This window comes from Pezoporus occidentalis, unplaced genomic scaffold, assembly GCF_034315485.1.
Source record: "Pezoporus occidentalis ecotype Australia unplaced genomic scaffold, CSIRO_AGI_Poc_V1 ctg61, whole genome shotgun sequence".
Classification (NCBI taxonomy): Eukaryota; Metazoa; Chordata; class Aves; order Psittaciformes; family Psittacidae; genus Pezoporus; species Pezoporus occidentalis.
Genome location: NW_026915955.1, coordinates 3,254,110 through 3,281,748, shown reverse-complemented (window position 1 = coordinate 3,281,748; position 27,639 = coordinate 3,254,110). Strand labels below are relative to the sequence as shown.

The window sequence follows — 27,639 nt, the reverse complement described above, 5'->3', positions numbered from 1 at the left end:
CCCTTCTCTTTTAGACAAGATTTAGGCCAGGTGAATACCACTGCCATTCTTCTTGCTCACTCACTTTCTTTTGAGGAGAATAAAATCTGGTATACTTGGTTTTCATGTGAATAGACTCATGAGGATAATGTTAATTGTAAGGCACTCAGTAAGGAATAAATTTGGAGTAGCTGAAATCATAGCTAAATGCAGCGTATATTTTGTATCACTTGCTTTTGTGCTTATGCATATTGATATGCTTGTTTATCACTGCAGGAGATCCACAACAGAATCTAGGGTTTTAAGTCAGTGAAAATTCATACATTTAAGAGTAAAATAATAAGGTTATTAATAAATCTAACTGAAACAGGTGTCTTACAAGCTGTAATATTGCTTTTTTTTCCTTTCATCTCAAAATTGGCAATCTAGTGAGATACTATAACTTCACTGGGATGGGTGAGTAGGGTCTGTGCTTTTTGTGCAAGGGAAGAGGAAATGGGAGGAGGATAAATAATGGACTCCTAAAAATAACCCCAAAGCATGTGTGAAAATGGTAAAATATTTTTACTTCCATGGATTCTTGCTGTGTAAACAGAAGATAAGCATTTAAAGTGCCTAAAAGTGTAATCATGCCCCTACTAGATTGCATTATTTAGAAAGTAAACTTGTATGTTTGTTTTTTTAGGTTCAAGAAGGCGTTTGAGTCAGAGCCAACATTACAATCAGGAATTAACTATGCAGTACTCCTCCTGGCAGCTGGACATTGCTTTGATACTTCTTTTGAGCTGCGGAAAGTTGGTAATTACAGCTTGCAAATTCACAGCAAAATCACATTCTAATGAAAGTATGACATCACTCACTGTCACAGGGGGGAAATCTGATTGTTGCATAAAAATGCTTTGATAGTGATTATGTGAATATTTAAGTATGTCTCCCCCATCACCAGTGATCCCACCTGATTACAGGTGAGTGCTGTCATGAAGACCTGGTTCCAGTTTCAAGGTCTTAACTGATTACTAAGGCTTAGTGAAAACTGACAATCATCTTTCTTTGCATTGGCATCATTTGTGTGAAACAGGAACACCTGAAGAGGGAATCCAATTCCAGCTAGCATTCTTTAAAACAAACAACCCCCCTGTAGAACTGTAGGAAATATGGACAAAAAGGCCATCCTAAAGGTGGGGAAAATGCACTTGACTTAAGCTTGGGATGGGCTGAGAGAAGGAAGTTTCTCTTCCAGTGTTTTCTTAAAGGTTTCCTGAATGTCTGCATTCATAGAATCACAGAGTGGTTTAGGTTGGAAGGGACCTTTTAAGGACTGTCTAGTCCAGACCCCCTGCGATGGGCCGAAACATCTTTCACTAGATCGGGTTGCTCAATCTGGTCTTGAACACTTCCCCCGACAGGGCATTCACAACCTTCCCAGGCAAGCTGGTTCAATGCTTACGAAGGAAGAACTACGGTGTCCATTTTGTTTTTGTGATTTTTGTGGTTTTGCTGGATTTGAGGGGAGTGCAAAGTCAAGATGTCCTGGTTTCAGCTGGGATAATTTTCTTCCTAGTAGCTGGTATATAATACTTTTAGGGAAGGTACGAGAGAAAGCACCGAGTGTTGTAATATGTAGTAACATCCTTTGAAACTGACATGCTTTCTTCATGCATTAGTATAATTCTTGACTTTATGAGTTTTTTTGTTTTTTTTATCAGTCTCCTGAGGAGATTGTCAAGTGAGGAAGAAAAAATGCTCTTCGTTCCACAGAATGCTTCTGTACTCAGCTTCTGCTCTAGTTTAGAATATAGGTGTGCACTGTGTGTCTGAACTCATTCTCTAGATGGAGAATTTTTTGAGTGTGAAGGTCAGGGTGAGATGGTTACTTCTCTGGTGTGAACGAAGGTATTCATGTGAAGGTGATAGGTGTGCACTGTGTGTCTGAACTCATTCTCTAGATGGAGAATTTTTTGAGTGTGAAAGTCAGGGTGAGATGGTTACTTCTCTGGTGTGAACGAAGGTATTCATGTGAAGGTGATAGGTGTGCACTGTGTGTCTGAACTCATTCTCTAGATGGAGAATTTTTTGAGTGTGAAGGTCAGGGTGAGATGGTTACTTCTCTGGTGTGAATGAAGGTATTCATGTGAAGGTGATAGGCTGCACAGAGTTTCCCCAACTACTGTTTTGGCCATTCTGTGAGTGGTTGAGATCTTGTTTTCTGGGTCAGAATACTTCCATCTTCTACACTGAAATTTGAATTCTTGTACCAGTGTAGGAGGTAAAAATACATGTTTTGCTTTCTACATAGCATTTGCAAACATTCACTCAGCTGGCCTAATTCTATATTAGATAACTTAGCTGGGCTATATTTAGTGTGTAGTTTAATTCAAATCCTTCCATTTTAAAGAAACTTTTCAATAGCACGTAGCCAACCAGATTTAGATAAATTAATTGTGCTGATGAAATCTGGGTGTTACTTGTAGGGATCAGATGTTTGGTATCATCTTGTCATGAGTTTGTCCGGTGTTATTTTCCCTGTTGTTTGTATGGAGGAAGTTACAGAAATTAAGGGTCCTTATTACTTAATACTTCATCCATGGCTGATGAATGATTAGGTGGAGAAATATCTGGTCCCTTTCCACAGAGCTGCTCCCCAGGGAGGCACATCCCATCCTGTGCTGTACTCATGGATTATATTTTCCCAGGTACATCACCTTACATTTATCTTTGTACTATGAGGTTTGTACTGTGAGCTGGCTTGAGTTGTGCTAGATTCTGAGGATAATTTACTATTTTCCTTGTCTTGGGCTAATGTTCATGTTTTAAACAAAAATAAGCAAAACCACAGAGGTTGCGTGGGAAAATGTTTTGATGTCTCCCTCCCCCGCATCCCAAGAATCTCTTACATGTGTGTCATTCTTTTGATGTCTCCTCCTGTTTAGATCTGTGCATACAAGACCATTTGTTTGCAGTAGTTAGATTTGCCTGGCAGTACTTTCAGTTTGGTGTCCACCCACAGCATTATCTGTAGCACATAGAAATTAGAGGAAGTCTGTCTTCTTATGGGAGATGAGGAGAGAGGCTACAGCAAACTGGTTGAAGTTCAGTCCAGGTTATATGGAAATTAAATTAGTAGGCTGGGAAAGGCTAAGGAAGGATATGGTCCCTAACAGCACTTCAGAGGAGGCTGTGTGAGGCTGCAATAAGAAGGTGCATATCTTATTGCATTGGCAATAATTTAATAACTCCAGTAAAACCGTGATTAAGTCCAGTAGCCAAGAAAATTTTTACTAATCTGCAGTCAGATCAGAGAATTTGCATTCTAAAAGTTCCTTCCTCTGCTTGTCAGCTAATGGTTTATGCTAAATGATCATGTCAAACATTAATGGCAATCCTATTTTCTGAATGGTATTGGTCTCTTAACTGTACAAAATTGCAGAACCAGAAATGCAGTGCTTTGTGTTGACAGTAATGATCTCTGCAGGCTGTGCAACTCTGACACACAAAGGATCCTGTAATATGAATTGTTCTGTCAATATTTGAGCAAGGAAATCAGTTTATTTATAAAACCTTTATAGTAATAATTAACTGGTAATATCTACTTACTGTATCTTACTTTCTTCACCAGCTGTGGGTATATTCTTGGTATTACAAAATTAATGTCTTTTTTGGCAGTAATGGTTCCTCTATTATGGCTATGGCTCATTTATTTTTAAGGGCAAATGTTTGAAATTCAGCTGCCTTTTTTTTTTTTTCCTCCCCCTGTGAATGCCAAGTTTTTCATCGAAGGAAAGACTGCCTTGACTTTGCCTGGATTTCCTTACACTCTCAAAGAACTTTTCAAGATGGTGAAATCAAAATAAACTAGAGAAGGACCAAACCCACTGGAAAACAAAACAAAACCCCATCACCTCTATAGATTAGAGCTGTAGTCTTTTGGACATATTGCTAATTTCTCTACGCTGCATCTGCATTTTCCCAACTTGCCTTACAGTGATAAGTAAGCTTGTAGATGAGCTTTGTAGATGAAAGTCTGCAAACTAGGGTGAGTTTTAGCACTGCATATCTCATCTTTCTCAGAAGAATTTGATGAGGGGCTAATGTTGTCTTCTCTAAGGTAATAGGATGAGAATTTGATGAGGGGCTGTTGTCTTCTCCAAGGTAATAGGACCCTCCTCACAGAACAGTTGTAAAATTTCCAGTTCATCCAGGCTACATAACAGTAATGGTTTCTGAACTTGGTGTCCTTTGATATCATCACTGCTACAAATCTATCCTTTCTCCCACCATTTATCTCCCTTATTCTGTGAGCTGGAACTCAAGAGCCTAGCTATCACCAACCTTACCTTCCTAACAAACACTCTTCCTTGCCACATCAGTAGTCCCAGTTCCTTCCCATGTGAGTTGTGCTTTTCATGAAAACCACACACTGAGTGTGTACTTTGCTTTGACTCTGTTCCCACCTCTGGAGCACTGGAGGGTTCTGATGGGTGGGCTCCTGGAAGTGCAGCGAAGCACAACAGAGGGTGTAAGCTTGTGAGCCAGTGCTGCTGCTGTCACAAATAGCTTGTTATTGTTTGTCAGTGAGTGCCATCTGCAGCTGTGTAGTGCCATCACCTAGTACTCAGCAAGGACACTCCATAAAGCTAAATCGCTCCCTTTCCCCTTCCTCCCAGCAAAAGTATACCAGTTTGAAATTATTCATGTATCGGTGATACCAGTTCCTTGTTTCCCTTGCAATGAGGTCACATGCAAAGCCAGTAGAAGTTAGTGAGTGTCTATCTGCTCTTGTATGCTGGTCATGCGCATACAAATGTTTTATTCTAGCAGAGCCCTTCAGCCTTTGGGGATATTGCTGTTACTCTAGGGTCCTGGGGGAGACTTTTTTTTCCATTTACTGTGTTGTGTGGATAGTGTGTAGGTCTTGGTTTCTAGAACTCAGCTGAAGCTGAACACGTTTAACACAAATTCCCTCTTCCTATCCTGCACCAAGTGTGTGTATACATCCTCAAGCCATGTCTTGACAGCATGGATGTAATGTAACACCCTGCCTTAAAGCCTTGCAGAGGTAATAGACAAATGTGGTCACTGCTGCACCTTGTGGAGTTGGTGGATGTGATATACGTTGTATCATGTTTCAGGTAGATCTGTGATATTTTGTGAAATCTACTGCATTTTTTTTCTCTTTGGGAATAACTAAACAAACTTCTTTCCCAAGAAGTGAACAAATAATGTTTTTTATATGATGTGTTGTATTGTTCTGTATGTTACCCAAGCACAACAATTTCTTGCTAGTAAGAGAGCATGCAGTGTGAAGTATAGATGTGAAATAGGCTATAGACCACTTGTTTAAAATTTCACATTTTAAAAGCATTGTCTATTATTCATAACATAAAAATGGAAACAATGTAAGAAAACAAGATGAATTTTACAGACTGAAATGTAGTTAATGTAATGATAGCCATTTTAATAGATTTGTTGCTGCTTCCAGTATGAAGTTTAGTCTGCTATCTACTCAAGGAAAAAATAAAGATCAACAGCTACATTGAAATTTCTTGTGACTACTCAGCTTTAGTATCAAGGACAATGGAAGGTGATGTGGGAGGGAAACTGTCATAATGGAGTAGTGTGGGAAAAGTGAATAAAAGACGTAGTGAAGAGGCTTGTGTTGTAAGCTGCAAATTGTTTTATTTGTGAGGGATATCATGGCATATCTCATGTTAGCTATAAATATGTGGCAGCTAATATGAACTAAAAATCATCCTGAAGGACACAGGAGAATTTGTAGTTCTCAGAAAACATAGCAAGTCAAAATTGAAACCTGAGGCTCTCCATAGTCTTGAGTTGCTGGGGGACTTACGAATATTAATAGATGTCTTTCATTGGGGTAGGACTTGCGGCAATTAAAAGAACATCACTGCTGGAAGAAGCCCAGTGGATCATCTGTTCCTTCTGCATGGGACCTTGTCTATAAAGGTAAGTTTGGGGCTTGGGGCTTTTAAGTCAAAAAAAAACAAAGCAGAAAAAAACATAATAGGTGCCTTATTCAGCATCTGTTAAGTTTTTACAGCTATGTTGTGTAGCCTAAGGCCCCAATTTACCTTTACAGATGAGGTCCATGCAAGAACATAGGCAATCTGACTGTGGCCTTGTCCTGACAGTGATGTCTTAAAGTTCCTTTCTTGAGGAGCCTTTAGGAAGAGGGGGAGGGACAGAAAAATATCTGCTACCTCTTAGGGTGTTTGGAAGGCATATAACATTAACCGGTAAGTATGATTTGCATCTTACTTTATTGAAATGAAGAGGCTACAGTAATTTAAACAATGAATAGATTTCAAATCAGGGAAATGGTCATTTTAAAACTGCATTAATATATTCCTGTGATCTATTATTCTTTTTACTACAGGAGTAAAGATCAGCAGCCTACTCGGTAAAAAGGGGAGCTTGGAGAAACTGCAGAGCTATTGGGAAGTGGGATCTTTCTTGGGGGCCAGTATGTTGGCTAATGACCATGTAAGAGTGATCCAGGCTTCAGAAAAGCTGTTTAAGCTAAAGGCACCAGCATGGTAAGGTCATAAATGTACATGTACATTGCTATGTATTAAAACATTGAACTCGTTCAGCTTTCACGTTTGGCATCATATTTACTGACAAGAAACTGGTGTTCGAATTTGTTTGTTTTTTTTTTTTTAACAAATTTTGCTGTCTGTATATAGTTCCATTGTACTTTTACATGGACAAGGGACTCTCCCCTTTTGCCCTTATTCAGAGATAGATGCATTATGGATCTTTAATTTGGTGTCTGAAAAGGGCAGATTCAACATTGGCTTCATGTTGTTCTGAGAGCAAGGAGAAAAGGAGGAGTAGCTTTATGGGAGCTATACTTCAGCAGTTACATTGCTGAAGAAAAGTGGTAGTGGCATGTGGGTTTAGTCAGAACTGCCTGAAAGTTTTTGGTAACGCAGCTTGGCTAGAGAGGCATGAATAAACCTTGGAATACTGTGATGGTACTTGCACATACTGGCTGTTTTAGGAACTTGAGCGCAAATCAGCTCAGTATGGTGCAGGTTGTGTCTCATTATGATTGAGAAGAATGCAGAGTAAAGTCCAGTTAACAGAAAGGTTATAAATTTAAGGTTAAAGGTTATAAATCTAGGCTGTCTAGGGACAGCCCTATAGAGTTAACAGCTCTTACGTAAAGGCCAAGAGATGTGTGCTGTGACAGCGGGCTCCCGTCACTTGGATATAGGCAGCAATTAAGAACTAGTCATCTACTCAGTAAAGGGCTGGGATCCTGTTAGCTGGGGAGAACCAACACTCCTTTCTGGCCAAAAAGGTTGACACTCTTTCAATTGAAAGAATGCATATGTCTCAGCCTGTCTATTTTTGCCTTTTTGTAAAGGCTAGTGTTTCCAAATGCGAGTCAGATGGGAATATATGTGTATATGCTAAAATATGGAAATGCTAAACATCTATATCTGTATAACATAGGAATTATCAAAATTAAAACCTCTCATTTTCTGGCCAAATATTTTATAAGCACTGTTTACAGTGTGTTTATCTGCAAGGTTTTCAATTTCTACCGTGTGCATGTTTTACTGAGAAGCTGGATAGCACTCCCTGGAAGTCTCCTGGTAGTTTCCTGGAGTTTATGAATGCCTGGTTGTCAGGATTTTATGTACCAGCGCATTTGGGGTTTAAGTCTGTGGATTAAACTCTGAATATACAGCACATTCATTTGTACTTCAGGAAGGATTGCTCCTGTGAAAAACTTCTTCACAGTCTCTTGCCTGCTCTTCAGCAGAGCCTGCTTAATGCAAAGGGGAGTAGATATCCCCATGGCCTAAGAAGGGTGATAGGAAAATGCACAGCTCTGGAACTATTCCCAAAGTTTACGTTATACCTTCCTCCCATAAGCCTGGCAACACTTTCATGAATAGTCTGATTGCAGTAAGGTTGCAGCTGCAATAAATCCTCTTTAAGCATGTATATCTCATTGCATTCACAAGAACTGAGTAAGATTCTTTACAACTTCTTTTAAAATACACCAAGAGAAAGCAATGTTATGAGGAGCCCGATAAAGCAGCCCCGGAAAGTAGAACAGCAGAGAGAGGGATGAGCTGGATTTAGGGGAGACATTCAGTGCTGCTGTTGTCCTTCCCTGTCATGGTCCCATCCTTTCATAGTTTAGGATAGGAGACAGTATATGGGATCAGGAATATGTGCAGGAAGGAATGTCCCAGAACTCATTTGTATTTCAGGTTACTAATATAGCAGCTACATTGACAGTTCTCAATGAGGAATTGTTATTATTAAAAGCAGTCCTAGAGAACCAAAATCTTATTGGCTGCCTTAGTGTTGCAATGGTGAATGTTTCAGTTGTGATTAAAATTAGAGATGTTATTACCTACAGACTGTATTAAATTTACCATCTATATGTGCTTGGATGATCACAGGTACCTGAAGTCTATTGTAGAAACTATTTTGATATATCAGCATTTTAAGAAACTGACTCCAGAACAGCATATGGCCAAACAGGAACTTGTGGACTTTTGGATGGACTTCCTTGTTGAAGCCACAAAGACAGATGTCTCTGTAGTTCGGTTTCCAGTAAGTGGTTGTTTTTTTGGCTTTGTTTTTGGGTTGGGTTTTTTGGGTTTTTGTTGGGTTTGTTTTTGATAAAATGTGACATGAAGGAAATGAGCACAAAACACTGCTTGCTTTCAGTTGGCCAGACAATAAACTGCTTGTTCAGAAGAAATGTATTTGGCCTGTATATTAGATTAGTTTTTAATTGATTGCACATGGCTACAATGGGTTTACACGGTGTGTTCCATGTAAAAGTAATTAGGAAAAAAGTCAAGATAGAACTTGCTATTTGGAGTTTGCTACCAATGGGTATACTTCTAAAGCAAACCTTTGCAGTATATTCTAAGTGATACTGTATTAACTATATCATATTTTTGAGAAAAAATATTTAGCTTCATTCTAGCTCAGCAGGCTTTGCATAAACTACTGCCAGTTAAACCTGTGCTCTGTTAGAGGTTGAAAATCAGCCCAAGCAGTCAAAAATGCATTGCTCCAGCTATTAGACAATGTAGTTTAACAAGATCAGACTGTGAGTATGTAGATATACTTTTCAGATTTATTCCACAAACATTTTGCTGATTGTTTTCATTAGATACCCTGGTGTTGAACAATGTCCTGAAAGTATTCTATAAAAAGATCTTTGTTCCCTGTCATATTCACTATATATGTATGAGAAATAATGTCTTGGGTATTTCTTTTAGCTAACCATTAGCAAATACAGTTTTTTATTTTAAATAGCAGTTGCAGTTGCCTCCCAAATACTTGAAGTGCACACTGGAGGTTTTGTGTAGTTCTTCTGGCTTCTGTGTGCAGATGGGATAATAAACCATAAGGAAGATTTGAGTGCTGAACTGCAGCAGCTTGAGGCAGTAAAGTGAAAGCAACATGAGACTCTCTAGGGAGTCTGGTCCTCCCTCTCCAAGGAGAATGGGCGTAAAGTTTTGCAGGGAAGCAAAATGTATTTTGAAGCCTCTGTTTTTTTTTCAAAAGACAAGGCCACGTTGTTCTTAGATTTTTAATGATCAAGTGGCGCAATAAGATGTTCAAAATAGGCTCTGATTTACAAAACTGTCCAAGTCAAATGGTTTGGATTTTTGTTAATACTAAGAGACAAATTGAAACTGATCACTGCAATAGCATAGGCCAAATGATAAACCCAATGACAGCATAGTTTGATTGTTTGATTGCTGGAAGCTTTAAAGATCTTGAAGTAGTGGTGGCAGAGCATTATTAAAGTGGCAGAGTGGCTGCCTTCTTTTACTAAGTGGTTATGTTAGACTAAATCTTGCTGCATTGCATCCCATCTCTTTACAATGTGGTTCTAGTTTGTTTCACTTATTCCAGGAAATCTTCTATAACCTTTAGCTGTCAGCCTTATGCAGTGGTGTTTGTTGCCTTTGAGAAAATGATTTGATCTGGTAGCTAAAGTTCACAATAATCTAAATCAAAAGCAGTTTAGTCTAGTTCTAGGTTGGTGTGTTTTTCTCTTTTACCCAAAAGCATTTTTACCAAAAGATGATGAAATATGCCATGAATGCTGTTCACATGGGAGATGATTCTTGAATGGCATTGTAAGAGAATGAATTGTGACAGAAGGATTTCAAAATCTGATAGTTGTCAGAGAAATAATTTAGAAAATTATGACATCTGCTAACAATTGGCACATAATGGCCTTATATAAAAAACCTAAACTTAGCTGCCTTTTTAAAAATCTTAAGTTGCTGTTAGCCATACTAAGCTAACCCAGTATGTAAAATTTTACCTTTCATTCTGTTTCTCCTGTTTTTCCTGCTATGGTATGGCTACAGAAATACTTTTAACAGATCTTAATAGTTTTTAAAGTTCTGCATAATTTGTACTAATGCCTATTTTTTTTTCTACAAGGTTTTAATATTAGAACCAACAAAAATCTATCAGCCCTCATATCTCTCCATCAACAGTGAAGCTGAAGAGAAGACCGTATCTATCTGGCATGTGCTGCCTGATGACAAGGTAAACCATGATGTCTGTAGTTGTAACTTTTTTCACAATTTAAAAATATGCATGGTAGATAAGGCATATAACATGTAAGCAGTTGCATCTAATGATGGATTCTGCAAAGGAGAAAAGTGTTTTAGTAACACACAGGAAGATGCTGTGGATGTATGTTGCCATGCGTTTTTTACTTTCTTTTTAATATGGCATTCTGTTTTTTTTCTTTATTTGTCCTGTTTTTCAATGGATCTTTTATCCCCATAATTTTAAAAAACAACTTCCAGCTACTTTCATGTTGTTTTACAGCAGTGTATAATATCCAAGTCTGTTGCTTCATAAGTAGTTTACAATACACTGTCATCATACAAATAATGTAGCATAACTTACTTATGTAAACAGAACTTTCTGTGCTTACATTATTGCTTGTCAGCTGTGGTAAATACTCTTAATATGAGAGTAATAGAGACTGGTATCTTAAAATAGGAGCGGAATGAATCAAAAGCCAGAGAAGTATTCACCAGAAGGATAGATAGATGCTCAGAAGGTCTAGAAATCGGAAAAGCCGAGAAGTCCGTATATCAAGGTGTGAGATAGCCAGGCATATTTCGAAAGCAGCTTAGAAAATCTGGAGAAGCAAGGAGAAAGGAAAACCTAGAATGGCTATTGCATTCTGGGATGCTGAGGAAGCATAATGTTGGTAAGAGTGAAGACAGGGAGGACGTTGTAGAACCTCCGAGGACAGGAGCATGGAAACATGGGGGAGAGTATATGAAGGGTGAATGGAGGCTGAGTGAGCTGGAGGCATAACACTGGAGATGGTGCTGTTTGTAAGAACTAGCACTGTTCATTCTTCCATGGCAGCATTTTGTTTGCCTGTGGATAGAACAGTGAAGACCTGTTTTTCAGCTAATTCATCCTTCAACTTTCATACTTGTAGTGTGTTAAAAGAGAAACATTGGTTGCATACCAAATATGTGAGGCCATACTGCTTAGAATTTTTGTTGTGAGTTCATGAGAAAATGTAAATGAACAGTAACTGAAATAGTGTATTTAGAGCACAAACCAAAATGTTTGCCTGGACCACTGAATTTCTGTTTATCTGTGGTTTGTTCTGACTAATGTTTTTCCAGTAGGCTCAGCCTCTGAGAATGACATAAAAAATAAATCTATGCAATTCTTGGACAAAAACAAAATTTGCCATGCAGTAAATAATGATTTGTCCGTAGTACAGCGTAAACCCTGTTATTGTAAAATATCTGTTCTGAAAGTGTTTCTGTATTCAGAATTTAGTCTATTTTGTTGTTGTTTTATGGGTTTGGGGTTTTTATTAGGCAAAAGAGTGGGCTTAGTGTACTGGCAATACGTGGCATCTTATTGCCTTGACTCCTTACATTCTAGTTTGAGTTAACTTTACTTGAGCATGTGCACTCAAATTCCAGAAATGGCATTTCCTGGTGCATTCGTGTCTTTTACATACTGGGATATTTTGCTTGATACTTTCAGTAATGGCCTCTTTCTTAGATGTGTCATTTGACTGCCCAGTCATCCTGCAAATGGGAGAAGGATTTGGATGTATTAGTCTGTACCTGTTTGGTGTCAGTAGATAGGTATTTTGTCTTTGCAGAGTTTATAACCTTTGCTTTGTAGTATTTTCTGCTATTGTAATTCTGTTATTCCATTTTTAAAGTTTCATTATAGTATGTAATACCTTTCCTCTCTCCCCCCTTCCTGATTTGGGAAGTGTATCTCTGTATTTCTGCAGATTAGATTACTGCCCTAGTGTTAATCAGTAGCATTAGACAAACTCAGTTTTAAATGCATCCCATAGTATTTTTGCTCTGGCCAGAATCCTTACTGTGGTGGGCATATTCAGTAGCTCAGGATCTGATTGATACTCAGTGCAGTGCAAGCCATAATATCCATCAAAAGAATGTAATGGGCAATTTGATAGTTACCCCCTTCAGCTGTATAATTTTAGTCTGTTGTTGCAAATTTGTCAAATTCCTTAGAATCCATCAGAAATCTTACAGGGAGAAAAGAGACTAGAGAAAGTTGGAGACACCAGCTTCCTTTTCAGTTGAATTCAGCCACTGCAATAGTTGTCTTTGATAAGAGATTTTGTGAAAGGAATTGATGTATTTGTCAGCCCACTGCAAAGAGGAAGGCTCTTTTTTTGAGCCTTACTAAGATGAAAACAGGCATTTTAGAGACCGATTAACAAGCAAAGACCACCCATCCCTACTGCAAGGGCAGGTTTGGAAGCTTCTTCAGCTACCCAGTTTCAGTCTACCTGCCATAGGTCTGTCAGAGCTTAACTAGCTCATACTTAAGGTTTTAGTTCCGTTTATTTTCCAAAATTCAGTCAGTGCTCTAAGAATAAGAATTGTGTTACAAAGTGTATGAACTTCCTTTCATGCACAAAAAAGCTGAATTTCTGTCTTGAATCCAGTCTGGAACTCAGTGGAGCCTGCAGCTGGCAATTTTTGTAATAAATAACATAGCCTCTTCCTGAAAAGTAGCTTTTTTAGCAGCACATTTCAGCATTTATGCATTTAGTAATATGAAGTTTAATATAAACAAATGCTTATAAAATTCAGGTAGCATTATATTTGTGTAATCCATATAAGCTTTGCCTTGCAGTACCCTAGTTTTAGCAGCCCTTTCCACATGGGGTTAGAAGAATGCAGCAGTACTGTTTGCAAGTTTGAAATAGAACAGGCTGTCTCTGTTTCACATTGGCTTCTCAATCCATTTTGAGTTTTGTTTTGGTTGGTTGGTGGTTTTTTTGCCTAACCAAAGAACAGATGCTGAATTTGGATAGCACGCCTGATATATTTACTCCAAAGTATTCGAAACTTGGCAAGATCATGAGGGACATAACTTTTATATTATTTCATTGCTTGAGAACTTTGTATGGTAAATAAAAGCTGTATGAATCTGTGAGAGATTAGTTGCATGTAGGTGACAGGTAAAACCCACAATACTTATGCTTCTTGTTCTGCTTCTTGAGCATTTCTGCCTATCAGGATGTATATTTTAACTTACTGAGATTTTAGATTATTCCCAACAGTGGGAATTGGATGAGTACCAGTAGCAGAGCTCTGAAGAGAGTTTCCAAGCATGGAAAATTGGAAAGTGGCAGAGCTTGTGCATGGACGGAGGAGTAAAAGGCAGTGAATGTACACCTTCCTTATTAGCACAGGGATTGAGCTGGTGATCTTTCTTTGTGCAAGAGAACCAGGCAACTCGAATAGTAGTTTCACAAACATTCCATACCAGCATCAGTTAGTACCTCCACTTCAAGATGCAGTCCCACCTTTTGCTAATGTTGGGCTATTCTCCTGTCCCAGTACCCCACTGGAGGAACTCTTCTCATGATTTAACATTGAAGAGATACTGGAGTTACTGCTTTGTACTTTACAATTATGATAGTGTGAAGCTTTGCTCCAAGAAACATATTTGCTTGTATATTTGGTACATTGTGTTACGCATTTTATATTATCATCATAAACTTTACTGTGATATGAGCAGGAAGGAAAGAATTACAGAGGAGGATAAATTGATATACGAAGTCTTACAGAAAGCTGTTATAACTGAGAGAGTAATTTCCACTATAATTTCCGGTACATTGTGCAGGATTATGCAACTATTTTGGCAGTGCATCAGTTCTGACTTCTCTATATTTCACTATTCATGAAATATTTTCTAAGGTGCACATTTTCGTATCTTCTTTTGGAATACATTTGATTACGGTTGCATTTGACACTATGCCCTTGCTATAGATTGCCTCTCAGCAAGAAATGTCCCAGTGCGTTTTCATTGCTCAGGTCACTAAAATACCAAATGAAAATCAGCTTTAGAAAGCAGAAGTCCTTCAAATACATTGCCCATTGTGGTGGGGTCCCAAGGCTGCCAGGACTTTGACAGGGTGTAGTTCTACCTTTTCCTGAAAGGAGAATGTTTGCATTAAAAGATACAAAAGGCTTCTGTTTCTTACAGTAAAGTTTTATTAGACCATAAACATACAGCAGTATGACTGTCTACAAAGAGAACTCAGTTCTGCTGAATGTGACAGATGTAAATTTAAAAGATCTGGAAATAAGTGAGACCTAGCCTTTCTTTGTGTTTTCATACGATGGCTTCTTTCTTCAGCCTTGTTTGTTACTCCAGCTGCAGTTAGGGGTTTTGTGCATCTTTCCTGCTGTCTTCTAGACTCCTAGGGAAATAAACCCCTTTCTTCAGACACTGTTCTTCAGACACTTGGCCTTCAGATTTGCTCCTTCCATGAGCAATTTCTTCTGCTTTTCAAGAACTTCCCACTTTACTCTCTAACATCAGACTTCCTGCTTGTAGCTGTCTTTGTCTGGTCTTCCCACCTGCTAGGGCATTGAGCATGTAGAGCAGGCACTTGTTATTCTCAGAGGTGGATTTCCCCCCCTGACACACACACACTTTCCAGAGGGTCACATGTGACCCCAGGTTCAGCACCCAGACCAAGCTATACAGGCAGCCCTTCTGATCAGCTTTCTAAAACAGTATATTGTTTTACATGCTTTCTAAAATGGTATATTGTGTTTGCAGAGAAAGCAGTGGAGAAACAAACAACTGAAGACTTCAGCCTAGAACTTCTGTTGCTTTTGTTTTGGATGGGGAAAAACGAATAGTTCCCTGGAAAAAAATAGCTGTTAAAAAATAATAGGTGGTTGTAACGCAAGATTTTCTGCCTCTGGAGTTTCAGTCTAGAAGATACGGCTGCTAGTGCTTTGTTCATAAATAGGAATGTTTCATTCATTTTTTTTTCTGCATGTTACAGAAAGGTATCCACGAGTGGAACTTCAGTGCTGCTTCTATCAGGGGAGTAAGGTAAGTTGTTTCCCTTTCAGATTTTGAAATGAAACGAGTGATTGAATGAGTATTGTATTAAGCTGCTACTGTGGACCTTGGTGGAGCTAACGGATGCAGAACTGCAGCAGAGTATCGCACATACTTTCACAGGTGTCCTGCACTAAGTGAAGCCCCAGGAGTCATATTCCAGATTCAGAAACCACCACTTGCAGAGTTCATTATGTAAAACCTAGCAAACATAGCCTCTTGAATTAAAGAACTATATTTCCTAAAAGTTGGTCATTTCTTTATGCTAACTAAAATAACTGCTAGTGTTTTATGTAATTTTGTCTGAGTTCTGTCGCAGTCAGGAACTGCAAGCATAGGCAGGTGCAGTAAGCTGGGAATTAATGTGTGGATGCAGAGCCAGGAGGATATGAGGAACTGACAAGATCAGGGTGTTTTAGCAATATTCTAATTGCTTACTTGTTGTTGAGGTTTGGTGTGAAAATGCACATTTGGGTTTTTTTTTGTTTGTTTGTTTCTGTGTCTGTTTATGGGTATGGCAGCAAAACTTTTTCAGAGAAGGCCCATAAGGAGAGGAGTCTGTCAATGCACAGTAGTAGCATGTATCCCAAGGGTCCATGTAGAGTAGGTTAACATTGTTTAGTAAATCATGAGATCAAGAATGATATGTGCAAGATTGGCTTAACTGAATTAGAATAGAACAATGTTCAAGGCCACCTTCCTTTTTATCAGCACAGTTCTCTCTTTGGGACAGGACTTGTGAGGTAGTGACTGTCGTGGTTTAAAACCAGGCAGAGGGCTCATTCACTCACTCTCCCCCTTCTTTCCTTCCCCCTACTCCCGGAGGGACGGAGAGGAGAATCGAAAAGAATGCAACTCCCACGGGTTGAGATAAGAACAGTTTAGTAACTAAGGTATAACACAAATCACTACTGCTACCACCAATAATAATAATAATGATAAAGGAAATAACAAGGGAAGAGAATACAACACCTCACCACCAGCCGACCGATAACTCGCCCCCCCAGCCCGACCAAGCACCAACCGATACCTCCTCCAACCCTGCAGTCTACCAGCCCTTCTGGGTAACTCTCAGTTACATCCTGGGCATGACGTGCTGTGGTATGGAATACCTCTTTGGCTAGCTTGGGTCAGGTGTCCTGCCTCTGCTTCCTCCCGGCTTCCCCTCCTCCCTGGCAGAGCATGGGGCTCACAAAGTCCTTGGCCAAACCAAAACATTGCTATCAGCTCTGTTCCCAGGCTGAAAGTCAAAACACAGCACTGCACCAGCTACCAAGAAGGGGAAAAATGACTGCTACTGCTGAACCCAGGACAGTGACGAAGGAGGAAATTTTGCCATCTACTTGCTTGATTTCCGCAAAATGTTTTCTGTCTGCTAGGGAGACTTCTTCTAGGGAAAATTCTTAACTGGACTGTGTGCCATATTGTCAATAGAGAACAGCCAAATCCGAGCTAATGGGTCTGCTCTGCTAGCCCACATTGAACCCTGTTTGTCAGGGTCCAGCTGTGCAATCTGAAAGTAAGAAAGTAGTGTTCCAGCACTGCTGTGACCTGTTCTGGATCAATTCTTCATTGTAGTCTCTTTCTCTTTTTTTTTTCCCTAAGATTTATCTATACTTTGTCATCCTGCAACTTTCCACTTTGGATTTTGGTTTTAGTGTAATTAAAAAAAGAAAGAAGTCCAGAAATCTCACATTTTTTTAATAGTTATTGCTCTGTTCTAATAATAACTGTTCCGTGCACACAAGGCTGTTGCTATGTCTGCAGGACGTTTTTGCACAGATGGATGATTCTTTTTCTTTCCAAAAAGTAACTTAAAAAAATAAACTATCAATAGGCACAGAAATTCAGTCCTGTGAGATTCAGCTTATTTTAGGCATAAATTGCAATGATACTTAGTTCAGTCTGGTTTGGGTTTTGGTTACAGTATGTTTTTGTGTGCTTCTAAAAAAAGACAAAAAATCCCCAACTATTTATTGTCCTTTTTGGGTTTTTTTTTTTGCTTCCCTGACCCCTTATTAAACCTTGTGTGGTCAGTACTGTTTCTGGTGTACACTACTGCATTTGTTATTTAAACTGTCAGTTTAAACTTTGTCAATTGAATTTCAAGTCTGTTCATCAGGACAGATGTCAAAAACAACTTGAAAGACTTGAGAGTGAGCCAGGAGTCACTGTGAATTCTTAGAAAACTCTCTGGCTGTCTCCATGAGGAGCTGCAGGGGGAAGTCTTTATCTTATGCAAGTATAAAACTGAATAAGACTTTTTCTTCTTTTTCTTCTTCCAAATATTTGCAAGTTTCTGAACACTTAATTTTTCAGTTTTTCACGGTTTTTCCTACTTTCATGAAGACAAGTATCCTTTGGAGTGGGACAGCCTTCAGAACCAGGCCTGCTTCTAATATTTTCGTATCAAGACTCCTTTTGGCTCCTTTGAAGCTCCTAGACTTAAAGTGGTCTAGGAAGGGGAGTTCTCATCTTTAGGAGGATTCTCAACTTTTCTAGACTAGTAAGAGCCAGATTTATAAGTGCAGCCTTAATGTTCAATGCAGGTCTTTGTAGATCTTGAAGGCTTTTCCAACAAAAGCCTCCATAAATATTTACTATATTACATAAGGAGAGAACAGATGTGAAGAGACGTCTAGCATTGAAATGGCTAATGCTTTTGGTAAATACGTCAAGGAAGTGACCGGGGGATCATTTTTTCTGTGTGCTGTGTAACACAGCACTAGGGCTTCTAGGCTTCACTAAACCAAAACCAGTATGAATATATAAAGATGATACTATAATGAGCCAAAGAATGAGAACACATATCAAAGTGTGTGCAAATCAAGAGAAAGCTGGTAATGCAGACCCAGAGAAGCCCAAATATTAAGAACATGTAATAATAGAAATATCCTGGCTTGCTGTGGTCTAGTTTCTAGTAATGCAGGCAGTCATGCAATTTAGTCTTGTTCACAAACACAACTTCCCTCTTAACACCAAACAGGTTTATTGTACCAGCGTTTAAATTTCCCAGATTGCTGGTGCAATCAGTGCCTTATTTAATGAGTAATATTGTTGAGCTCTCAAGAATTGCAAAGGGACTTGGAAAGCATGTAGTGCACTCTGAGCTGCACAGGGCTAAATCACACCCCCTGTGCAGGGAGTCATAGTAATTGGGTTTAGCTTAATAAACTCATTGATTAGTGATTTGTGTACTGATGTAAGTAACTCTGTTTTTGTCATATGCTTTGTTGACCTCTTAAACACAAATGTTTATGATTGAATCAGGCCAAAAAATATTGTTAATCTTAAACGCTTTATCAGAGTTTTTTGAACATGGCTGCTACCCTAAAGTGATTTGCATCTTAGGTTATCCAGAAAAGTTACTAGTGTTCTGCAAAGCTGACATCATACAAGCAAAAAGATACCAGCTTTATTTTTCCAATTTAAAAATAAAAAATAAAGTATCAGGCTGAAGTTGCTAGGCTACAAGTTGGCTTTTTTGCAGTGTTTGGGACAAGCCCTGGATTATGAAATAACTGCTACTTGTGGTGTTTCTGTGGGAGAGTGCCTCCAGAGGTCATGCTGATGAATGTAGTGTTAGAAGCAGTGAAAAAGTTGTATTCAGATCTGCACCCAATTTTCTTTGCAGCTTAAGAATTGATAACAAGGATGTTTATCTTCCATCCCAAGTTCTTGGAGCTTGGAGTCTCATCAGACTGCTTAATTGTGACAGTGGGAGGTGTCTGTACCGCTACACTTCCAGAAAACAGGCCAAAGTTTCACTGAGCTGCTTTTCTGTGGTTGCTGCCAATGCTCAGCTGTTTTATCTGCTGCTTCATCTGCAAGTTAAAGCCAGCCATAGTTACAGCATTTGCAGTATTTCACCTTCTCTGGATGCACACGAGCTGGGCACAAGCCATGCTCCATCGTGCTTCCCTGTTTGTCTTCAGAGTTTCACAAGCACAGGACCAGCTCTGCTGTTACAGAAATCAGTGGGTATTGTGTGTGCTTGGCAACTGTCAAAATGAGGCATTTCCTGAGCAAATTATCCTGTCTCTTTTTATAACTTGGTATTTTTTATTCTTCCTTTTGTTTTTTTTTTTTCTTTCCAGGGAGGAAAGCAGCATTTAAGCACTGTAAACATTCACTTAAAGGCCTTAAATATTTGTGAATTTGCCTGCCCTCTGTGTACACTCCACATTCTTACCCTTTTATTCACTGCTGTGTTAGTCAGTGGCTTCTGTGCATGTCAGGTTTAAACTGACAGTGTGTTCAGTAAGATGTTCAAACTCACATGAGACTCAATTGAAATGAATGAGTAATTCTGTTAATATCAGTTACTCCATATCTGGAGAGTTTACCTGTCTGCTTTAAAATGTTGAATTAAAAGCTAATGTATAAACTGGGGACTGTGACTGTCTTCCCAGATGTGTACGTTACTTAGCACTTCTGAATTTTTCCTAACATAAGAATGAGTCATCACCCCCAAAGGCAAATATTCTTATAATTAAGCTTTCTCTTCTCATAAGCAGCTTTATGAAAGGCAGGCCTCCCAGCTTGTCTGAAGAGCCATTTATCAAAACTTACATCATAACAGGAAGCAAGGATCAGACAACCACAGACACCTATTAAAGGTGGAAAATTACAAGTATTTCCCGATACTGAAAGAAAAAAACGTGATCAAATAATCAGTCCTTTGGCACAATGGAGAATACCATTCTACTCTATTGTGCTATAAATTAAGTAAAATCATGGTGGCTATCTTGATCCAGATAAGAGATTGATTTCACTTGGACTGTGGATTTTTTTTCCCATGTCATAAGAATGTTAAGGAGACTTAATTTGTCTTCATTTCTCAAATACTTCAATATATATTATTGTAACACCTTAGCCATCTTGGTTTTTTATATTTTCTAATATGGTAACAATAAATTACACTGCATAAGTTTGACACCTGGCACTCAACATGTGACAAAGTTACAAGATTCAAATAATGCTTAATATTTTACATAAGGAGCACAGTAACAACGTGCATATGTAACAGTTCTGGTGAATGAATATCTTTGTAAGTGCTGCAGCAGCCTACAGTTAAAGCACTGTCAACTGTACCAGAGTTTGCACTCCTGCTCTTCTGTTGAGACATCTATGCATCCGTGAGAAAATGGCATGCATATTTCCTCATTATCTTTGTTCTGTTACAGCAAAGAAAGTCAAAACTGAAGAAAATCATGAGTGGGCAAGGGCCATAAAGTCATTCACCTCATTTATTGATGCTGATTTAATTTTAAAGTTTTGGTACATTGATACATACTATCAGTGTACCAGTTCACAAGGAACTGATGGGAAATTTTTGTGTTCAGGATTGAGCTGTGGCTGATTCCTAAAGCAGGACGAGCTCATGATTTGAGGTTGAAATCCAGCTTTCTAACATGATCCCAAAACCATGTTCCATCTTGGCTGCAGGAGTGGAATTTGAGGGCCTTACCTAAATGCACTTAAGACAAAAATGACTCAGGTCAATGGAAGTAATCCTATTAACTTCTTTGCTCCTACTCATTCTTGTGCAATGTGTGGACTGTGGGGGAAGCTGAATGATAGCAAGCAACAAAATGAGAACTTTGGAGGACACAAGAGTATAATTTTACAATAAAGAAGAGTTTCTTAGGTTTAATTTAGTGATTTCACATATTAAATGTATTGATCTGTGTGGTTTGACATAGCTGGTAGGAGTTCAGATGTATTTTTCTAATAACATGTTCTTTTGGCTGTTCTTTCAGCATTTCGAAGTTTGAAGAACGATGCTGTTTCCTTTATGTGCTGCACAACTCAGATGACTTTCAAATCTATTTCTGCACAGAACTTCATTGCAGAAGGTGTGCCATTTGTTATTTCAAAAAACCCACCATGGCCTTTGTTGGAGTAGATGCACAAAAACACACACAGGAGGGACTGACTGTTTCAGAGCTGTGGTGATCATCTTTCAAGTGAAAGCTTAGTACTGCAGCATCCTGGAGATGTGAGGTTTAGAGGGTCAAGGTGCAAGCTCAGACAAACATTAGAAACTAATATGATTACAAATTTAATTATTTTTTAACATGCTTTTGGGGTTATTTTTCTGACATTTGTTGTATTAACTCTTAGTACAAGTGTTCGTTGCCGCCAATCCGACAAAGCATCCTAAACTTCAAATGGACTTTCTGAAGTGGGAACATTTGGGATAAAATTTATGGTCTGGTCAAAATTTCTCCTTTACTTTAACTAAAATTTTATTTATGAATATAATCACACACTTTATTTCCTTTATGTTAGCAGCATGTTCATGTAAGTAAGATTGTACCAGTATCCCTACAGGAAACTTGGCAAAGGTTTGTTGCACAAAATAAGGTGTGTCTCAGTTTTTCTATGCTGTGTTTCTGCTCCATAAGCTTGAGGGCTGTGGTCTTGAATTGATCTAGAAGGCATTTCAGAGGAAATTTCTTGTCTTTTTGTGCTAAAAAAACAGATCAGCTTTGCCAAATATCACTGCAGTACTCCATGTTAACAGCTGTGGCCACCTCCAAGCCCAATCTTGAGCTTATTCTCTCATTCATTCTAGTTCATATAGGTTATTTTACCATGTTCACTCCCCTCCATATCTGAGCATTTCTTAGAAGCCAAGTGAGCAATACCTTAGCATGACATATACTTGCATTCTTTCGAAGGGGTAGAAGTCATATGTGACAGGTTGGGTTCTTTTTTTATGGGAAGTTGTAAAATAAACCCCCTTTTCATTTAAACAAAAACTCGAAGCTAGCCTTCCTGCACTACAAAAACTTCTCCCAGTGTAGGCAAGATTTCTAGGCCTTTGTCAAGATAATTCAGTCTTTTTGTTGGACATAAAGAAATGCTGGTATAGGATGAGAATTTCACTGGATACATAGATTTTGAAATCTGAATTCCGTTAATTTCAGACATCAAACTTGCCAACAAACTTTTCCACTGAGTTTATACTTACTGTACTCAAGTCCTCTTTTGATTCTTCCATTACTTGAAAGAGAAGCATTCCTTTTGTCCACATACTGTCTCAGGTGTGTATTTACCTTTTTTTTTTTCCTTTCCTTTTTACAGGTTTTTTGACATGGTGAACAGTATCACTGAAGAACTAGGGAAGACTACAGAGGAAGGGGAATGTGATGGAGACTCTCTAGAGGTATGTTCTCCTTCCCCTCCACTTCCTAATGTACTAAGAATTTGGGGCTTCTAGTGTAGCATTTCACTGAAGGGAGTAAATTACTGTTCTCTGGAAGAAGTTAGTTAAGTTATTGTTTTCAAAATTTTATACTGTACTGTTTATAAATTAGTCTTTTTAATGATCTTCATGTAGTTTTTATAACCAGCATAGCTAAATCTCTTGCATTTCAGGTAGCATACTCACTTAAGAAGCTACTCAGATCTGGAATTCTCCAGTCATGCTTATTGCAGAGCGACTCTTGTAACAGTTACTTCAGAGTGTAATCATAGGCAGTATTAGCATCTGTTTAAATTTTAAAGACTGTTTGTTGTCTGTTTCATGCACCACTGGAATCGTGTGCACTTACATTATTGGCAGATTGTCTGCACAAGTAAGGATATAATTGTGGTAAAGGAAGGCTTGTCCCTGCTAGTTGCCATCTGTAGGCAAACCTTGCAATGAACAGCAAACTCAAATGAGGTGATTATGTTGGTGCTGCTGGGAGCCGGTTTCATACCTTTAGGCCACTAACTCACCCTGAAGCTCAGCATGCCCTGCTTCTGCTGGCACCCCTCTTAGCTAAGTTATAGCTTGCTGTCACACTCTGTATTCTCACTTTGGGTTTCTGTCTGAACATACATGCAATTGAAAAGTGAGTACAGGGCCACTGGGTGCAATGCAGTACTTAGGTTGTTTAGGCTTTCTTTCAGGCAGGGAACAGGATAGAATATCTAAGCCCATGTCTTATCACATGAAAATCTGGTGTCCCAGAATTCTAGAGGCATGCAGTCAGTGCCACATAAATAATATAGACAGCCTTTTGTCCCAGTTTTGATGTTGGCATTTTATAATACATCTGAAATTGGAGATGGGACAGACTGTGGTGACCTATGGGATAGAAAAATATCCTACAATGAGAACATTAGGATGCCTAATTTGTTTATCTTAGCAAAAAGAAAAGCAGTGTGTGAGTTGATTACAATGGGTAAGTATTTTTACAGGAAAATTATGATGTGCTAATAGCCTTTTTTACTCTATTGAAGAAAAATGTAATTAAACAGTGACACCAAAGAAATCTGAATTAAGAATATGACTTCACCATGAGAGTAATTAATTTTTGAAACAAAGTAATGAAAGAAGTAGTGGATTCTTTCTAATAAAAGATAGCAGTCTTGATTAGGAGGAAAATAAAAACTATATAGGCATAAACTACTGGGTTTAGCATGAGAGGAGTTAGTGTGTGAAATTACATGTCTGTGTTACACAAGAGGCCAGGTGAGATAATTGCATGTCTGTGTTACAAGAGGCCAGGTCTATCTAATGACCATTTCTGGACTGGCCTTAAAACTCTTTGAAATTCAAATTCAGCCGAAACCATGCTTAATGCACTGCAATCCTGACTAACCTCCGTTGGCACACTCTGCTGGCTGACCTGGCACTGGCAAAATTGAGGTTATGCTGGCTTTGGAAGATGTGGTCCGGTCAGGAGAGCATTTGGAATTAATTAGGTGTATCCTGCCTTGCTTTTTATGTCAGTCGGGGAGCCGAGGCTCTGTTTGGCGCAGAGTGCCCTCTGTCGTCTTGTTTTCCCAGCACCTGCCAGCAGAATTGCAGGTACTGTTGAAGACATGCAAGGGTACCTACGCAGAACAAGTAAAGGCTAGGTTAGCTTTATGCACTCATCTGAAATGGCTACCGAAGAAGCCAGTGCTTCTTGTATAGTCCGTGGAGAAATACAGGCATGTCTGCACAGAATCAGAATTGTCTTCTTGAAGTGTTTTTCTTTCCTTCGTCATGGTCTGCAGAAAGCAACTGGTATCTTAAATACCTTAGTTATGAGCACAGGGTCAGATGGAATAACTCTTATACGTCTGTTTGATTTAATGTTGTTTGCTTTGCAGTATGATTATGAATATGATGAAAATGGCGAGCGAGTCATCCTGGGCAAAGGAACTTACGGCATTGTATATGCAGGCCGAGATTTGAGCAATCAAGTCAGAATTGCTATTAAAGAAATCCCAGAGAGAGACAGCAGGTATAGTAACTGTGCCTAGCTCCAAATTTAGTGCATTACATAATTTCTTCAGTAACGTGATCAACCAGTTTAACCAAGGAGTACTTTTTCCCTAAGCTGTCAATAAATTACTTGTTTGTGGTATATGACAGTGTTCTGTCTTTGTAACTAGATATTTCCAAGTTTCAGAATAGATTACAATCACAAGCAAGAATTTAGAGTACTTTTTCTTTCCAAAAGAAATATTGCTGAAGTGCAGAATCTGACTCAAACACCTAGTGATAAGCTCTATCTACTTAGACATGCTCAGGCATGTCCTTAGAAAAGAACTATTGAAATTCATTATTTGCAGCATCCTTTAAAATTCTGAGACTGAATTGTTGTGAAAGACATTTTCCTTTTTAATGTTTTTGCATCATTTGTTATGAAGCCTCTTAACCTTAGAATAATGTGGAATGATCTTCTTGTCCTTTCTTTTTTTAATACAGTCTCTTTATATATGTATTTATTGCCCTCTTTCATTTATAAAAGTTGCCAAGTAAAGACCAGATACTTGATGTTCTAAGTACTTGTATGTCAGATGTTCTTAGTACTTGTATATCTGTAGGCATCTAGTATTTTGAATACAGAGATTTTCATAAATGCTATTATAAAAGTAATAGCAACTCTAAAGATAAGATTTTTCAAATGAAACTGACTGTGTTAAACTGTCAAATTATTCTTACACTCTACACTAGCTTTTGATTTTTGTAGTCAAGCATTGTACCAGTTGCTTCTTAACAGGTGAGTGGGGTGCCTGGATCTTTGAAGTGCCTTTCAGACTGTAAAATGTTGTCAAAGACTCTAACTTGGTCTTATGTTCAGGAAAGCTATGAAAAGTAGGCAATAAAGTCGTTGCCATGGTTGGTAACAGAAAGGTAAATCACTCCTTTCCCAGTGGTTAAGGAAATTTTATAAAGGAAGGTTTTCTGATAAAGACAGATTCCTGCTGCTTAGTAGCAGGAGGAATCACGTACTAAATGAACATAAGCATAATCTTCTGCCCATTTGGCTTTTTTGGTTGATGAAAAATGAATACCTTGTCCTTCAGCAGGATTCCCCATACTTTGGCATGCTCCATTTCCTCTTTAGGAGGAAATAACCGTATCTTTGTTGTGCAGTGTTCAATCTACAAATAATACCAGGAGCGAAGATAGTTTTACCCATCCCTTCAGAGTAGTCATATTAAAGAGAGAGCTAGTATTCAAAACAGTAAATACAAGAGGCTATTGTAACCCACCAGAGGGGCTGCTGTTCATCTAGAATGTACGTCCCTGTGGTAAAATCACCGTTTATGAAAAAGGAGCATTATTCTGTGCAACTGCAAGAACTTAAATTGTATTGGAGCCTAGATGCTACCAGGACATTGTGATAAGTCTTATAATGTTTTCTTTGTGTCATTTACAAACTGGAAAATTAGTAATGCCACCTGATGTCCTGGCTTTAGTTTCTTTTTCCTGGGTCCTTTTTGTGGACCTTCCTTCAGTTATTCTGTCCTCACTTGCTGTTCTCTTCATTATCATTTAAGAAATAAATACTTCAAAGTCTTTTTGAATCCATACATATATTGACTGTTCGATATGGATATGTGTGTGGTCTAACAATTTTTTTTATAATCATAATTATGGAAAGGGAAATCCTTCCATCCTTCATATTGTTATTGTATATTTAACTTCAACGTGTGTTACAATTTCTCAGAAATTATGGCATCATTACATATAACAATCTTTCTTGATTTTAAATTTAGTTGAAAGTTTTGTATGTACTAAGAAGAAATTAATTGTTTGTAACAACTGAGCAGTAACTACTTTAAAGGAAGAAAAAACCAAGATCATCCAGATTTTTCTTCTCCAAAGAGGAGATTTTTCTTCTCCACATTTTAAAAGAATTTCCAGTGGAAAAGGTTTCAGGTTCAATGTGCAAAGCATACTGGAAAAGAGATTATTAAAAGCCATTGGTCTTTTCTCTGGACTTTCAAAAATATTTACTTCCAGGACAAGTTTCAAGTATTATTCTTTTAATGGTAGAGTAAAAGAATATTATTAAAATTAATTAATTTCTAATTATAATGTGATCTTTTAGCACCTTGAAAGAAATCTATAGAAATCTATAGAAAGAAAATTTAATCATCTCTGAAGCTAATTCTTACCATTTTCAAAGTAAAAATCCATCTTTTGGATTCATAAGAAATAATTAAGTTCTGAGTCAGAGCATGCAATGGCCAGAAAGGCAATGATTTCTGTGCAAAAAGCAGCAAGTCTTTGATACAGTATGTTAAATATAAGCTACTGAATAATTTATTTAACTGTCAGGAATTAAGAATTAAGGAATTAAGAATGCATATGGAAGTGTATTCTGAAAGAAAATGTTCCTGCAGTGCTGTTGCCCTCAAGTGCATTTTCACAGCTACAAAATAGTACCAGTGGCCATACAAAGATTCCAAGTTAAAGTAAAAAACATGTTAGATGATAATAAGATCTAGCTTTCTAGGATTAAGAATTTGTCTTTCTTCATACATTTAAAGTTGCCTAATGGCTAAGTTCTAAAATTATGCTTCATCCCACTGGATAATTTTCTTACAGCTTTATTTTATTTGGTAAATTATTTTAGTTGCTCAAGACTCAATTAACTGTGCAGTTTACGAGTGCAGGGAGAACTATAATGGTCTTGCTGTTGCTGCTCTGAATGAATATCCCATTAATAGAATTCAGGAATATAATCTCTGATTTTGCATTTCTGGATGACTAACAGTGTAGTCAGAATCTTTATAGTTGTGTGGAGAGGGAAGCCAAAACTCAAATTAGTTTTGGGTAAATAGGTTGGGTTGAGTTGCGTAATCACACCTTTCATTAACCAAATACTTTCCTTGATTCCTGCAGTGGTTGTTTTCCAGAGAGATTTTCAGATGCCCACTTTTCTTCCTTTATTTTTCCCACTCCACTTGAAAAGTTCAGCGTCCACTTGCAGCTTGATCCTATTGTTAGGGTGA

At 38.2% G+C, this 27,639-nt stretch overlaps 1 protein-coding gene and 1 long non-coding RNA gene across 2 annotated transcripts in view; one reads left to right on the top strand and one right to left on the bottom strand.

Moving 5' to 3' along the window:
* MAP3K5 (mitogen-activated protein kinase kinase kinase 5) overlaps positions 1 to 27,639 on the top strand; it is a 102,493-nt gene that overhangs the window by 51,089 nt on the left and 23,765 nt on the right. The window contains exons 8-15 of the mRNA XM_062639634.1: positions 665 to 777; positions 6,374 to 6,533; positions 8,424 to 8,577; positions 10,441 to 10,548; positions 15,344 to 15,393; positions 21,165 to 21,260; positions 22,495 to 22,576; positions 24,499 to 24,632. Coding sequence (XP_062495618.1) covers positions 665 to 777; positions 6,374 to 6,533; positions 8,424 to 8,577; positions 10,441 to 10,548; positions 15,344 to 15,393; positions 21,165 to 21,260; positions 22,495 to 22,576; positions 24,499 to 24,632 — 897 coding nt within the window. The remainder of the gene's footprint in view (positions 1 to 664; positions 778 to 6,373; positions 6,534 to 8,423; positions 8,578 to 10,440; positions 10,549 to 15,343; positions 15,394 to 21,164; positions 21,261 to 22,494; positions 22,577 to 24,498; positions 24,633 to 27,639) is intronic.
* LOC134174553 (uncharacterized) overlaps positions 17,109 to 27,639 on the bottom strand; it is a 36,856-nt gene continuing 26,325 nt past the window's right edge. The window contains exon 2 of the long non-coding RNA XR_009968689.1: positions 17,109 to 19,226. This is a non-coding gene — a long non-coding RNA (uncharacterized LOC134174553). The remainder of the gene's footprint in view (positions 19,227 to 27,639) is intronic.